Source organism: Scyliorhinus canicula, chromosome 13 (assembly GCF_902713615.1).
Source record: "Scyliorhinus canicula chromosome 13, sScyCan1.1, whole genome shotgun sequence".
Lineage (NCBI taxonomy): Eukaryota > Metazoa > Chordata > Chondrichthyes > Carcharhiniformes > Scyliorhinidae > Scyliorhinus > Scyliorhinus canicula.
In genome coordinates this window covers 117,289,791-117,304,677 of record NC_052158.1, presented here as the reverse complement: position 1 = coordinate 117,304,677, position 14,887 = coordinate 117,289,791, and the positions used below count along the sequence as shown (strand labels likewise).

At 39.1% G+C, this 14,887-nt stretch overlaps 1 protein-coding gene across 3 annotated transcripts in view; it reads left to right on the top strand.

Moving 5' to 3' along the window:
* Positions 1 to 14,887, top strand: part of dis3l2 (DIS3 like 3'-5' exoribonuclease 2) — a 413,639-nt gene that overhangs the window by 198,439 nt on the left and 200,313 nt on the right. For all 3 annotated transcript variants that reach the window (XM_038817596.1, XM_038817597.1, XM_038817598.1), the window contains 2 exons: positions 1,712 to 1,824; positions 4,231 to 4,338. In XM_038817596.1, the coding sequence (XP_038673524.1) occupies positions 1,712 to 1,824; positions 4,231 to 4,338 (221 nt within the window). The remainder of the gene's footprint in view (positions 1 to 1,711; positions 1,825 to 4,230; positions 4,339 to 14,887) is intronic.

Genomic DNA, 14,887 nt, shown 5'->3' with positions numbered 1-14,887 from the left:
TTGGTGTGCCAGGGTAAGATGCACTTCCCTGCTCAACAGTATGGTGGTACAGTGAATAGCACTGTTGCTTCATAGCTCCAGGGTCCCAGGTTCAATTCCCGGCTTAGGTCACTGCCTGTGTGGAGTCTGCGTGTTCTCCCCGTGTGTATGTGGGTTTCCTCTGGGTGCTCCAGTTTCCTCCCACAGGTCATGCTGATAGGTAATTTCTGAATTCTCCCTCTGTGTATCATAGAACTTACAGTGCAGAAGGAGGCCATTTGGCCCATCGAGTCAGCACGGGCCCTTGGAAAGAGCACCCTACTTAAGCCCACGCATCGCTATCCCCGTAACCCAGTAACCCTACCTCCCCTTTTTGGACACTAAAGGGCAATTTATCATGGCTAATCCACCTAACCTGCACATCTATGGACTGTGGGAGGAAACCGGAGCACCCGGAGGAAACCCATGCAGACATGAGGAGAACGTGCAGACTCCTTACACACAGTGATCCAAGCTGGCGATTGAACCTGTAACCCTGGAGCTGTGAAGCAACTGTGTTAACCACTATGTCCCCGAACAGGCGCCGGAATGTAGCGACTAGAGGCTTTTCACAGTAACTTCATTGCAGTGTAAAGATAAGCCTACTTGTGACGATAAAGATTATTATTATTTAGATCTCCCAATCTAACTTTTTAGGTTGTTTAATGATTCAGCACAGTGTGGACCAATGTTTACATTAAGCTATTTTAATAGAAGTTTGCACTGAACAGCATGAGATTGCTTAATTTGAGCCCAACGTAGCAGGTTTAATTTTGAAACTTACCTACTTGACGAAGCGTTTGGTCAGCTATTTTAATACTTTGTGGTTCAGTGAATCTTGAAGAATTTACTGAGTTAAAAGTGCTAGATATATAAGTGCTTATTGTATAAATGTAAGTTGTTGCTGATGTTGCTAGTTCCATAGTTGGAGTGCATAAGAATGTAAGTTCCTAGAAATTTTATTTGGCTGGTTAAATGCTGTTAAATTAGTGAGGGACCATAGTGATTCACAAATTTCACACATTGGTATAATTGTTTTGAAATTGTGATTGTGTTTAATTTTGACAAATCACAGCCAATTTTATGTCAGACCAATTCATAATTCAGTTCAACAAACGAACTTACAAATATACAGCCTGTGCCGCTTGGATAAAAATAAGTTGTAAAATATTATCTCATAACCTGATTTGTTATGAACATGAGAGCATTGCGATGTTGAGGGATTACTGCCTAAAAATGTTGACATTGCCATGTGTGTAATTGTACTAGATTAGAAATGGTTGAAATTAATTTTTCCAATTGTCCACAAGGTATTTACAGCGCATAAATGTTCATTCAGTCCAACCGATGTACTCAAGCCTCCTTGCACACCTCTTTGTGTAACCCAATCAACACCACCTTCTATTGCTTATCTAGTTTCCCCTTCAATGTATTTCTGCTATTTGCCTCAACTGCTCTTATGGTTTCACATTCTAATAATTTTCTGGGTCACAGTTTCTCCTAATTTAATTCGTTGCCATCTTATAATTATATAATTAAAGAGAAGTGCAAAAGTAAATAATGAGCGACTTGAATTCATTATAATACTTGATTGTTGAAATTTTTAAAATGCTGTCATGCAAACTCAGAGTGAGTCTCTGTTGTGTATCTAAATTGAGTATTTGTGGTTAATTTGTGTATAATTTATTTAAAGGGAACTTTGAAGTTGGCGTGCATGTTGCAGATGTGAGTTACTTTGTTCATGAAGGCACTGCTCTTGATATGATTGCCAGCAAGAGGGCAACTAGTGTCTATCTGGTTCAGAAGGTAAGAAATGTAAAGTCATACCAATGTTGTTTACTATACGGGAATGGTTAAATGTTATCCAAACCAGGCTTCATAATAAGAGTGCATTGTAACAAAATTAAAGATAAATTAATCTTTTACAAGCAACCTAGAGAACGATTTAACCTGTGGTGGTAGATAAATTCTGTTATTTAACATTTCAGTATGTACTCTATCGCTATGAATGGTGCAGAATCATAAATAGAACATACCAACATACAGACTACACAGTTTCTACTCCTCCCACATCTCTTATTCTAATACTAACACATCCTTCTATTGCTCCCTCGTGTGCTTATCTAGCTTCCTCCCATATATATCTGTTATTTGCCTTGACTACTCCTGTGGTAATGAGTTCCATGTTCTAAAAGTTCCCGGGTCAAAGACGTTTCATATGAATTCTCTATTAGATTTATTAATAACCTTCATGCAATAGTTAGAGTTATAAAAAAATATTGAATTGTATCAGTGGATACTTTAACCATCCTAATTTAAACTGAGAAAACTGAGGTAGTAATAGGGTGAAGGGTAGAGAGGGGGAAGACTTTTCGAAGTGTTCAGGAGAATATTCTCACTATGTTTCTGGCCTGATGAGAAAGCAGGTATCGCTGGATCTGTTTCTAGGGAATTAAGGTGGGTTAAGTGGATCAGATGTTATTGGGGGAACATATCGAGAACAGTAGTTATATGTTACAGGGTGTAGATTAGTTATAGAAAAGAACAAAAAGCGAACTAGAGTAATAATACTTAATTGGGGGAGGACCAAAAGGTAGCCCAGGTAAATTGGAATCAAAAATTGGCAGGCAAAACTGGTAGTTGAACAATGGGCTGCCAAGGAGGCGGGATTGTTTTTGAGGGCTGATTATACTTTAAAGTAGATAGATCACACTGGACCAGATGTGATGTTATCCGAGGATACTGATGGAACGAGGGGAGAAATTTAGGGGAACTGGCAATAAATCTTCGAATCCATTAGATGCTGGAGTGATCCCAGAGGACTGGAGAATTGCAAATGTCACAGCGCAGCCTTGTTCAATAAGGCCTGGGAGCCTAAATCCAGCACTACAGGCCAGTGAGTTTGACTTCAATGGCGGGGAAAGCTTTTAAAAATGATACTTCAGGACAAACTTGACATTTGCTCGGAGATGTGTAGATTAATTAGGAAAAGCCAGCAGGGATTTGTTCAAGACAAATCATACTTGACTAACTTGATTAAGTTTTTGGTGAGGCAATAGAAGTTTGATTGTAATAAAGTTAATGTCATTATATGGACTTCCAAAGAGTGTTTTATGAAGTGTCACATAATAGATTTGGCAGCAAAGTGGAGTGAAAGGGAAAGTGGCAGCATGAATATGAAGTTGACTGAATGGCGGGAAACAAAGAATAGTGGTGAACCATTGTTTTCTTGGACTGGAGGAAGGTTTGCAGTTCGATTGCCCAGGAGTCAGTACCAGATCACTTTTTCTTATATTCTTCAAGTCCTTCCTTTCTCTCATTGTCATCCCTAAACTCATTTATTTCTTGACATAATTTCATTCTTTTTCCATTTTTTTCTGGAAAACAAAATATGATCTTGCTGTATATGTACATATACTTGTCAATGAACTTTGAAATGAAATGAAAATCGCTTATTGTCACGAGTAGACTTCAATGAAGTTACTGTGAAAAGCCCCTAGTCGCCACATTCCGGCGCCTGTCCGGGGAGGCTGATACGGGAATCGAACCGTGCTGCTGACCTGCTTGGTCTGCTTTAAAAGCCAGCGATTTAGCCTTGTGAGCTAAACCAGCCCCTGGACCAGCCTATGAACTTTAATGCATTACAAGTCCAACAGCGCGGGTTCAATTCCCGTACCAGCTGAGAATTCTGAATTCTCCCTCTGTGTATCCGAACAGGCGCCGGAATGTGGCGACTAGGGGCTTTTCACAGTAACTTTATTGCAGTTTAAATGTAAGCCTATTTGTGACAATAACACGATTATTATTATTATTATTTTGCATTAATGTTTCAACCTTTTTACCATTTGAGTTCCAGCTGGATTGTGGCAAGATCATATAAATGTAAACGGTAGCTTTTGTTTTCCAGAAATAGAATGGAGAAAGAATGAGTTTGAGTCGAGAAATAAATGGCTGTCGAGGTGACAATGAGATTAAGCATAAAAACCCAACCGAAAGAAAGATAGAATGGGAGTTTCAGAAATTATTCTGCAATTTATTTTATTTGAGTGAACAGTGGTGAGAGAAATGAATTATGAACTGTAAATAATTCTGTGCTATTAAATGTAGTAATTCCTTTGATAGAAATTAATGCAAGGTTGTATGTTATGTAGGACCCTTAGTCATTTTAAATTTGTCTTCACTTTCTCTTGTGTCCGCTATGTTCTATTACAGGTCATCCCAATGCTTCCAAGGCTTCTCTGTGAAGAACTCTGCAGCTTGAATCCCATGCAAGACAAGCTAACGTTTTCTGTCATTTGGAAGTTAACTCCAGAAGGAAAGGTACAGCTTTGCCCAAATTTTTATTATCAATCCAAAGTGGGCTTTAACCAATTTTTTATATTAATCCAAAGTGGGCTGAAGGTCTGAGTGTTGAGCCTTGGAATATTTTGGAGGAGGACTCTCACAGTCTATGATGTGGCGTCATAATCCCCACAGAGACTGGTAACTTTAAAAAACATACTTGAATTTCCAGTATGAAAGGATCAGATGACAAAATTTCAAATTTTAACACTTTTACTGAAACAAATAACAAAAAAACAATTTTGGATGGAATTCTCCCATCCGTGACTAAGTCCCATGCGGGGGCAGGAACGTGGAATTTGGAACGTGGAAAATATCCCTACCCTCAATTATGGCATAATCCAGCATGTCAGTACAAAAGAAAAGGCTCAGATGTTTGAAACTATTGACAATCAGAATTTGTCAAGTGCCTCTTCCTGAGATCTGCAGCTTCACAGATGTGGGTCTTCAACCAATTGATTCATTTCATGCAAAATGAGGAATGCACTGGGTACAGCAAAAGACTATGGGCCATGACGATACTCTATCTGTTGTGCTGAAGTCTTATGCTCTAGAAGAAACTGAATATTCCAGTACTGGCACAGCACTGACATCTACTGAATAAACTGGAGCATTGGCCAGGCCAATTCAATTCACTCTCAACCATCAGTATAGTGATGGAAGGAGCTGTGGACAGTGCTGGCAAGTGGTACAATGACTAATAATCTGTTCACTGGTCCTCAGTTTGGGTTCTGTCAGGGCTACTCTGCCTTCAAAGTCATTACAGCCTTGGTCCAAGCATGGACAAAAGAGCTGAATTTCAGAACTGCCTTAAGAATGACTGTCCTTGGCATCAAGGCAGCATTTGAGTGACGTGTAATCAAGGAGCCGGAGAAAGATTGAAGTTGGTGAGAATAAGGGAAAACTTTCAACTGGTTAGTGACATCTAACACATAGGAAAATTGTTATGACTGTTGAAGGCCAGTCATTTGAACCCAAAGACATTCATTCAGGAATTCCTCAAGGTTCTAGGCTCTACCTTCTTCAGCTGTTTCAACAATGGCCTTCCCTGTATCATGTCAAAAGTAGGAATGTTCACAACTCCTCAGATAATGAAACCGTCCAAGCCCACATGCAGCAATACCTCATTCAGTCTTCTAAGTGGCAATTTGTATCCATGCCTTGGATGAAGGGTCCAAATGTATGGTTGCTAAATTTGCTGATGTCACAAAGATAGGTAGGAAAGTAAGTTGTGTAGGCAGCTTGAGGGGCATGCACAGGAACATGGATAGGTTAAGTGAGTGGCAGCTGGAGCATAATGTGGGAAAATGTGAACCTGTCTACTTTGACAGGAAGAATAGAAAAGCAGCTTATTATTTAAATGGAGAAAGATTGCAAATCTCTGAGGTACGGAGGGATTAAGGTGTCCCATACATGAATCAAGAAAAGTTTATATGCATGTACTGCAAGTGATTTGGAAGCCAAATGGGAATTTGTTGTTTATTGCAAGGGGAATGGATGTAAAAGTAGGGATGGTTTGCTACTGTTGTACAGGGTAGTGGTGAGACCACATCTGGAGTACTACAGTCTTGACTTCTTATTTAAAATATATATATATGTGCTGGCAGCAGTTTAGAGACGGTTTGGTCATGTGCTACCTGGGATGTGGAATTTATCTTATGAGGTAAGGTTGGACAGGCTGGACCTGCATCCATTGGCTCAAGGGACCGAGTGGTCTACTCCTGCTTCCTAATTTATATGTTCGTGCAGGTAACATTCTCGCCACACCTTGTACAAGTCACAGAGCAGCACAAGAGAAATCTCACCCCCTTCCTTATGACTTGCAAACTCCAGATATATAAATACTGTGGCTAACAGAGCAGGTTAGGAGCTGGAAATTCTACTGCAAATAACTCGCCTCCTGTCTCCCTAACACCTGTCCACCATGTATGTGGATTATGTCAGGAATGTGCTGGAAAATTCCCTGCTTGCCTGGATGAGTGCATCTTCAACAACACACTAGATGCTCAGCACCATCCAGAACAAAGCAGCCCTTTTGATTGGCTCGCCATCAAACACTTTAAAGGGTCACTGCATCCAACATCTGCAAACACCAGCTGCAGAGTATGCCATTTTAAGAATGCATTGCAGCAACTTGCCAAGGCTCCATCAACAGCATCTTTCAACCCGCAACCTCCTTCCACCTGGAAGCACAGGGGGAGCAGGTACATGGGAACATCAAATTTCCCTTCAAATCTCCCATAAAGGTGACTTGGGAATGTAAAACTGTTCCTTCATCATTACTCAAGATTCTACGTCACCCGACCTAAATGGATGAATCAAAGCACGCAAACCTGGTAGATGCAAGAGGCGGATTACGACCATTTTGCAAGGGCACATCAGCATTAAATACAGGCCTTGCCACCAACACCCACATTCCAGGAACTAATTAAAAGTAAATATGACCTCATTGGACAATCCCTTTCTTCCAGGAATCAATCCATTGAACCTTCATTGCACACCTTTAGGTAAGGGAACCAATATATACTCTGTTTTCCAGGTGTTGGATCATCAAGATCCTATGCAAAGCAGTAACACATTTTTACAATTATATGGTGATGTTGGCAATGAAATAAAGTAGTGATGGACACACTAAATAATTACTTTGCACCAGCATTTACAGTTAGCATGTTGGAAATCCCAAGGAAACTAATTTTGAATCGGGGCTGGACTCCCCAAACTAAATGCAAACAAATAATGTGTGTAGAGAGTAATGGAGTTGAAGAATGAACCACAGGATCAGGATGCTAAAAGATTAGGTGATAACATTACATATGAAATAATAATCCAAAATTCACTTGACTTGGAAATTATTATTTAAATTAGAATATTGCGCATGTCATTCTTTAATTTAAGAAAGGTGACCGTGAAACCGCAGAATTTTACACGAGTTCACATAACATTTGTTTCCAGGAAATTACTTGATCTGTCAAGACTGAAAACTTAAAATTTTCAGCTGTTCAGAGGGAGCTGGCATGACTAGTCTGATTGAATTTTTTGACAAGACAATTTAAGTGGTGAAGAGGAGTTTGTCAATGAGTGTTACTTGTATGTTTTCCAGAAAGCATTTAATAAAGCCTTTCGTAAGACACCGTTAGCTAAATTTGAAACCTAAGGAATTGAAGGCAAATTATTGACCTGGTTAGGAAATTGGCTTGAGGAGCAGGAAACAGAGTGGGATAATGGGCAAGTGCTCTAATTGGCAGGATATGATTAGTGGTGTCCCACAAGGACCTGAGTTAGGGCCTCAGCAATTCATTGTATTTATAAATGACTTAGATGATGGGTTGGAAAGCCACATATGCAAATTTGCTGATGATGCAAATATAGATGGCGGTGTAAACAGTGTAAATAATGTAAATAAAGTAGATAAACTGTTTAGTGAAACTCCAACAAATGGATTTCAATGTTGATCGATTTGATGACACCCATTTTGGACCTCAAAAGGATAGAATTGGAACTTTTAAAATTGTGCTAAGCTTCAATAATGCAGCTCTTCCTTGAGGCTTTCCGCTGCATGATTAATGCACTATAACTACAAGATTGAAAAAATAAGTATTTTTATTAAGTAAAACCAAGATGTGTCAGAGCAATTCACACCCAACAACCTGCTCTGAAAACTCTGCTCATGTTTTGATAGCTGTGACAAATTCCACCATAGCAATTGAGACAATCCACAGCATACTAATGACCAATAACAATCTAAAAATATTTAGTTTACCCTATCTCCCATGCAATGCATCCTTTTTTTTAAAAATCCAGGATTTGGATCTATGACTTTGCCAGGAATTAATCAGTTCTTCCTTGGGCAATAACCCAAGGAATCTGTCCATTAGTTTTTGAGATATATAGTTTGCAGACAAACAGATTAACAGGAGTGAACTCTTCAGTGGCAAGATAATAAAATAACTCAACATTTCAAAATAGTCATACACATAATCTCCCAAAAATATTCCTGAATATTGATTCATATCCTCACCACAAACTGCTTAGTTCTTTGATGGGACATAGACCCTATCAATGTGTCAGGCTTTGTTGAAATCTGTTGTTTACAAAGATTAACAGGGGTGAAAATATTATCTCCTTCCCTTTAATGGTAGAGGTAATTATGTATCGGCCTTGGAGGGTGTGCAATGTAATTTTACCAGAATTTTATCTGGATCCCCGAGGGGTAATTTAAGAGAAGCGATTACACAAGCTAGGTTAGTACTTACTGGAATTTAATAGTTTTTAATTGCAGTTTTCAAGATATTAAGGGAAACACATATGACAGATGGAGTGTCTAAGACTAGTGGATATCAAGTAAATATTAGAGTCATACCTATTGGGAGTCAAATTAGGAAATACTTACACATACAAAGGGTTTAGAACTCTCATAAATAACTTGGTGCTAAATCAATTATAAATTGATAGATTTTTGTTACACAAAGGCGTTAAAGTATATGGGATAGAGGTAGACTTATGGAGTACGGTCACAGATCAACCATGGTTTCACTGAATGACGGAACAGGCTTGAAGGACTAAATGGGTGTCTATTGCTGTGTTACTCAAATCCCTCTGTAATAAAAGCTAACATACATTTGTTTTACTTGCTGTACTGCCTGCATATTAAATGTGTGCTTCATGTACAAGGTACCAAAGTAATATTTTCCAATCTTTCATTGCTTTAAAATATATCAACATTGTCTATTTTTCCTTCCAGTGCAGATGACTTCACATTATATTTATATTCAGTTAATATTCTACCACACAGCTAACCAGTCTTAATTCCTTTTATAGTTGATTTGCGCCATCCTAACAATTTACTCTCCCATCTAACTTTGTACTATCAGCAAACGTGGATACAAAACATTCTACTATGAAGACTAATGCAAAGTACCTCTTTAAATAAGTCTGCCATTTTCTTATTATTGAAACCAGTTCATCTGCATCTATTTTTAACGGGCACATATCTCCCTCGGTACTCCAGTTTTCGTAATGTATTTATTAAAATACTAACCGTTAGCATTAATATTCTTTTTGTGATTTTCCTACACCTTCTTGTGGCAATTGATATTGTATTTTTTGTTGCTTTTTATTGCTCTACCAGGTTAGATTTCCACTTTTCTTTGAATTCCTGTGTGCTGCCTCTTTCAGCTGTTTACTATGGCCCCAATCTTCTGATCCTGATCAAACAAAATAAAATGTACCCTTACCTTCCTCCAATTTTTCTGAGGAATCTAATGGAGGATCCTTTGCATCTGACCTCGTGCAGCAAAGCTCGTAGGAAACAAGACAGAAAGCATGATCCCTTTTTGTGCCACTATCTAATATAATTTGGGAAGTAGAGTTTAATGTCCCAAAGCTACTTTGAAAAGCACTACGAATAGAAGGTAAGACGATAGAGTTGGGAAGGTATGTAAGATGGCAGTTGGGTGAGATGGGTGAAATGCGTCATAGGACTGGTGGATTGGTAGGTAGTTAGGTGAGATGGGTAGGTGAGTCAGGGAGAGTTATTGGGTGGTTGGGCTAGTCAGGTCAAGTCACTGCGGGGGGGGGGGGGGTGTGCTGCTGTCGGGGGGTAGTTACCGTGGAGGGGAGTCAGTGTCAATGATGGGAGATCAATTGTATAGTTACCCACGTTTTAGACTAAGCTTTTTTCTCTCTCACATTTCATAGATAATCATTCAGGACTGTCTGAAGTTTACAACTCCAACTCAGAGTTGTAGACTTCCCAAGAGCAGGAGAATTGCCCATTGGAAGTTCAAACTTTCTGGGCAATTCCCACAAGAGTCCTTGCATTTGGACTTCCATAGCACCTCTTCTGGGGTATGTCCGGTCTACAACTGTCTGGAAATTGGAAGATTGGATCTATGTCTTACCTCACCTAGTCACCATGTTAAACCTTTGCCTTTTAGGGATATGAACTGACCTTGTATTGCAACAAATGCTACTTTGACTAGTTACCATTATTTCTGATTTGCGTGTTCATTTATCCTCAGTTTAGTGTCAACCATAGTGCCTTGTTCCTATTCCTGCACCTCTCTATGAAGTAGTAGTATGTTGGGACATAAACTCCCTTGATATTTTTTCCCTTTTACATCTCCAGTTTTAATGTTAAATTATTTTCTTCTCCAGCTCAGTTTTAAAAATTGATCCTATTTCAATATAAGGCCTATTTGCTTATTAGGTTTATTTACTTATTTAAAGTTGATTGTTTTTTTCACCCTTGCTTCTTGTGTATTATCAAGCTAATTGATTCATAATCAACTATATAACTAAACTTAGAGTGCAGATAATAAAGTGAAGTGACAGGTTAAATTGCTCCGTCTGAGCTTCTCATTTTATCATGTCATTTTCTTCATTTATTGGAACTCTCTGTCCCAGTGTTTTAGATCAATTTCTCCCACTGTCTGGATGGAATTGTTCAGAAATGCGGGTCAACACATGGTCATTGCGCTTCCCAATAGCATAAATACTTCATAGTGTTTTCTTGAACTTTCTCGACTGTTGATCAGATATCGGCCTTCCTTGTGTGATTGTACCATACATTTCCCTCTTGTCAGGATGACAATCCATCTTGACTGACATTTTAACTGAATGTTGTTGGAATTTCAAAGGGTAGGAAAATATTCCTCAAAAACCCAGGGAGTGGCATGCCCTAAGCTGAGGGGGTACTGGGAGGGATTTGCGGGGGTCATGTCCCAGGTGCTAAAAACAAGGGTGGTGATGAGTCCAGGGGTGGCAATTTTTGGGGTTTCGGAAGACCCAGGCGTCCAGGGGGAGAAAGAGGCCGATGTGTTGGCCTTTGCTTCCCTGATAGCCCGGCGATGAATATTATTGGCGTGGAGGGACTCAAAGCCCCCGAAGACTGAGTGGTGGCTTGCGGACATGTCGAGTTTCCTGGGGATGGAAAAAATTAAGTTCGCCTTGAGGGGATCTGTGCAGGGGTTCACCCGGAGGTGGCAACCATTTATTGACTTCTTTGCGGGAGAGTGAGCGTCAGCAGGGGGGTAGAGTAGAGTAGGAGGGAAAATATGGCGGGTAGTACCGGTGGGAGGGGAGCGGGCTTGTGCAATATGTTACGATGGATGTTTGCACATTTTTGCCTTTTTTGCTTTCTTTCTGATGATGTCTGTACCTGTTTATAAAGCCAAAAACTACCTCAATAAAATTGTTTATTTAAAAAAAAACCCAGAGAGTGGTAAGGTTGTGGAACTTGAATTGGATAGTGAAGATGGATTTATCTGGGTGGCATGGTGACCCAGTGGTTAGCAATGCGGCCTCATAGTGCCAGGGGCCCGGATTCGATTCAGACCTCCGGTGACTGTGTGGAGTTTGCGCATTCTCCTCTTGTCTGCGGGGGTTTCCTCCGGGTGTTCCGGTTTCTTCCCACAGTCCAAAGATGTGCAGGTTAGGTGGATTGCTCATGCTAAATTTCCCCTTAGGGTGGGGTTGCAAGAATAGGGCAGGAGATTGGGCCTAGGTAGGGTTCGAAAGGTCGGTGCAGACCCAATGGCTGAATGGCCGCCTTTTGCACAGTAGGGACTCTATAAGATTCGAGAAATTAGACAAATGTATGAGGGAGAAGTACCCAGATGGTTACAATTGTAGATTTAGATGAGAAAAGATGGGAAGAGGCTCAAGTACCAGCCTCCCCGGACAGGCGCCGGAATGTGGTGACTAGGGGCTTTTCACAGTAACTTCATTGAAGCCTACTCGTGACAATAGGCCGAAAGGCCTATTTCTATGCTGTAAATCCTCTAATCTTATGTCAACATACAAAGGCCTTAGTTAACCAAACCTGGACATTTGAGAGCAGAGATGAATCAGAAGGATGGCAAGTTTCATTGTTTGGATCAGTATTGACAACTTTCATGACAAATTAATTTCTATCATCTTACAATAACTTCATATATAGTTGATTGTGGTTGCTGAATGAGTCTCTAGCATAAATTTCCATATATAATGTACTTACTAACTGGAATAGGATTGCCAAGGAGGCAAAATAAAACTGCACGTTGTGAAACTAGAAAGGAGATGGAATATGTTATTGCATGTTTTACCTTCCACTGAGTAATTGACCATGTTTAATTATATAGTAGCTTCAATATTCTAGGTACATTTTATAATAATACTCTTTAATAATCTTTATCGTCACAAGTAGGCTTACATTGACACTGCAATGAAGTTACTGTGAAAAGCCCCAAACTAGCTCCAGATTTTCTAATGATGCAGGAATTGAGGCATTTCTTGTTTGTGTGTACTTTGAACCTCAGAGTAGTGTTTGATTTTCACAAACCTCTTCAACATTTTATCAGTGTATGCGCGATAGTATGTACAATCTTTCAGTAGCTGCCAATCTAACTTTGTATCTTGAGCAAACTTGGATATGTTACCTTTCATCAGAATACTTAATCACGTTACTGTGAATTGTCATTTTTTAAAATGTTTTAACTCGTTGCTTTGGAGTTTGGTAATTTCAGTTAGTGAGAACAGATAAGTGGTTGAACTACATTAGAAACCTTTTGTGATTTGTGGAGAACAGGTATTGCAGCACACTCTAGTGGCCAGGTTCTGCAATTAGTGTGTTATGTTTACATTGGCAGGAGCCACTATGAATATCGATGTAGGAATTTGTGATAAAATCAACAATAGGACAACAAGCAACGTGTTTGAAGATTGGAAATATGCACAGATATGAGATATATTAGATAACTATTTATTGGCGACAGGGTCATGTTTGGATATAGTGCCCTCATGATGAATTATCTTTTAACTTTGCTTTCAAACTGGGTGGAGTAAGGTGTTATTTCAGCATGATCTATTTTGAAAAACTTCAAACAACTATCAGGAAAGTTTAATATTTTGAAGATTAGACTTTTTGTTTTAGGAATTACATAGTTTGTTTCCTTTCAATATAATTGGCTTAAAGCTGCATTTTTCTTTGCTACTCTCATCGCGCTGAACTTATTTTGCTTATCTTAGCACCATTATTATTTTAGGCTTGCTAAACTTGTGATATCAGTGATCTACCCAAGATGATTGCTGCTTGTATGTTCAGCTGTTGGATTTGTTGTATCATAGCAAGTCCAGTCCTATTTATTGAACCTAAATGAACTGTTAAAGAAAATATTGGTCCTGATGATCACAGTATATTGTGTTTGAATTGGAATTTGCGAATAATTGTAATTTACTAATTCTTTGCCTTCTCAAGTGGATCAGCAAAAGTACAAATATGTTTAGTTAGTCCACCGAAACTTCATTTAGCCGTCTGGATCAATTTGGGTTGAAGCTTTCTCTACTTCCAGTAATTTAACAAAGTTAAGGGTGATCATTGCTCAGCACAACATCGAGGGCCGAAGGGCCTGTTCTGTGCTGTACTGTTCTATGTTCTAAAGTAATTTTCAATGCACTATTAAGAGAGTTCATCCTAATCTTGTAAACCCAAAAAAGGTCCTTGTTAGGTGAATTGGACATTCTGAATTCTCCCTCAGTGGATCCGGGGCGCCGGATTGTGGCGGCTAGGGGATTTTCACAGTAACTTCATTGCCGTGTTAATGTAAGCCTACTTATGGCAATAATAAAGGTTGTTATTAAAGGAAGTAAAGAACAAACAGGTTTTGGAAGAATTTACATTTCAAAAATATGCAGCAAAAAATTGCCAGTGATATTTTGGAAGAAACATTGGGATGGGTCTCCTACTTGCTCCTCGTCCATTCAAGAACATTACTGCTAAGGAAACTGAAATGACATAATTGACAACAAAGATCTGAATTGAAAATTCCATATCTGAATTATGTTACACTAACACAAAATCGGCTTGACATGCAGAATGCCCAATTTAAAAACTACTCACCTATCAGGAACAGCTTTATTCTCATGATGCTAAACTGCTAAATCGAACACCTATAACATCATTTCACAATAAAAAGAGAAATACAAAATGCTTGACCTGTTATCCCTTTTTCATTTTCACATTAGATATATTTTAAGCCTTATAAAAGTAGTATAAAAGAATCATGTATTTGCATTGCATCAAGAAACTCTTCAAAACAGGAAGTCTTTTTTGGGCAAATAAGAGGAAATAACATGGGACCATTTTGAGTTGGGGGACATCTTGTACTGACAGTGCTAGAATAATCCTTTTTCAATGATCACTTGCTCATGCATATGATTGTCCACCTAAGCTTTGTGTTACTGGTGATGGGTTCTGTGGGTCCTTGCCGTGACTAATGAGCCTGATCCTAGAGCCTCATCTTCGACTGCACACTTGGTTGGATTGGATTTGTTTATTGTCACGTGTACTGAGGTACAGTGAAAAGAATTGTTCTTCTTACAGTCAAGACAGATCATTCGATATATGAAAAAACATAGGGCAAACATAAATACACAATGTAAATACATAGATACAGGCATCGGGCGACATATGCAGGAGTGTAGTACTACTCAGTAGAGACTATGTGTGAAGAGATCAAATCAGTCCATAAGAGAGCCATTTAGGAACCTG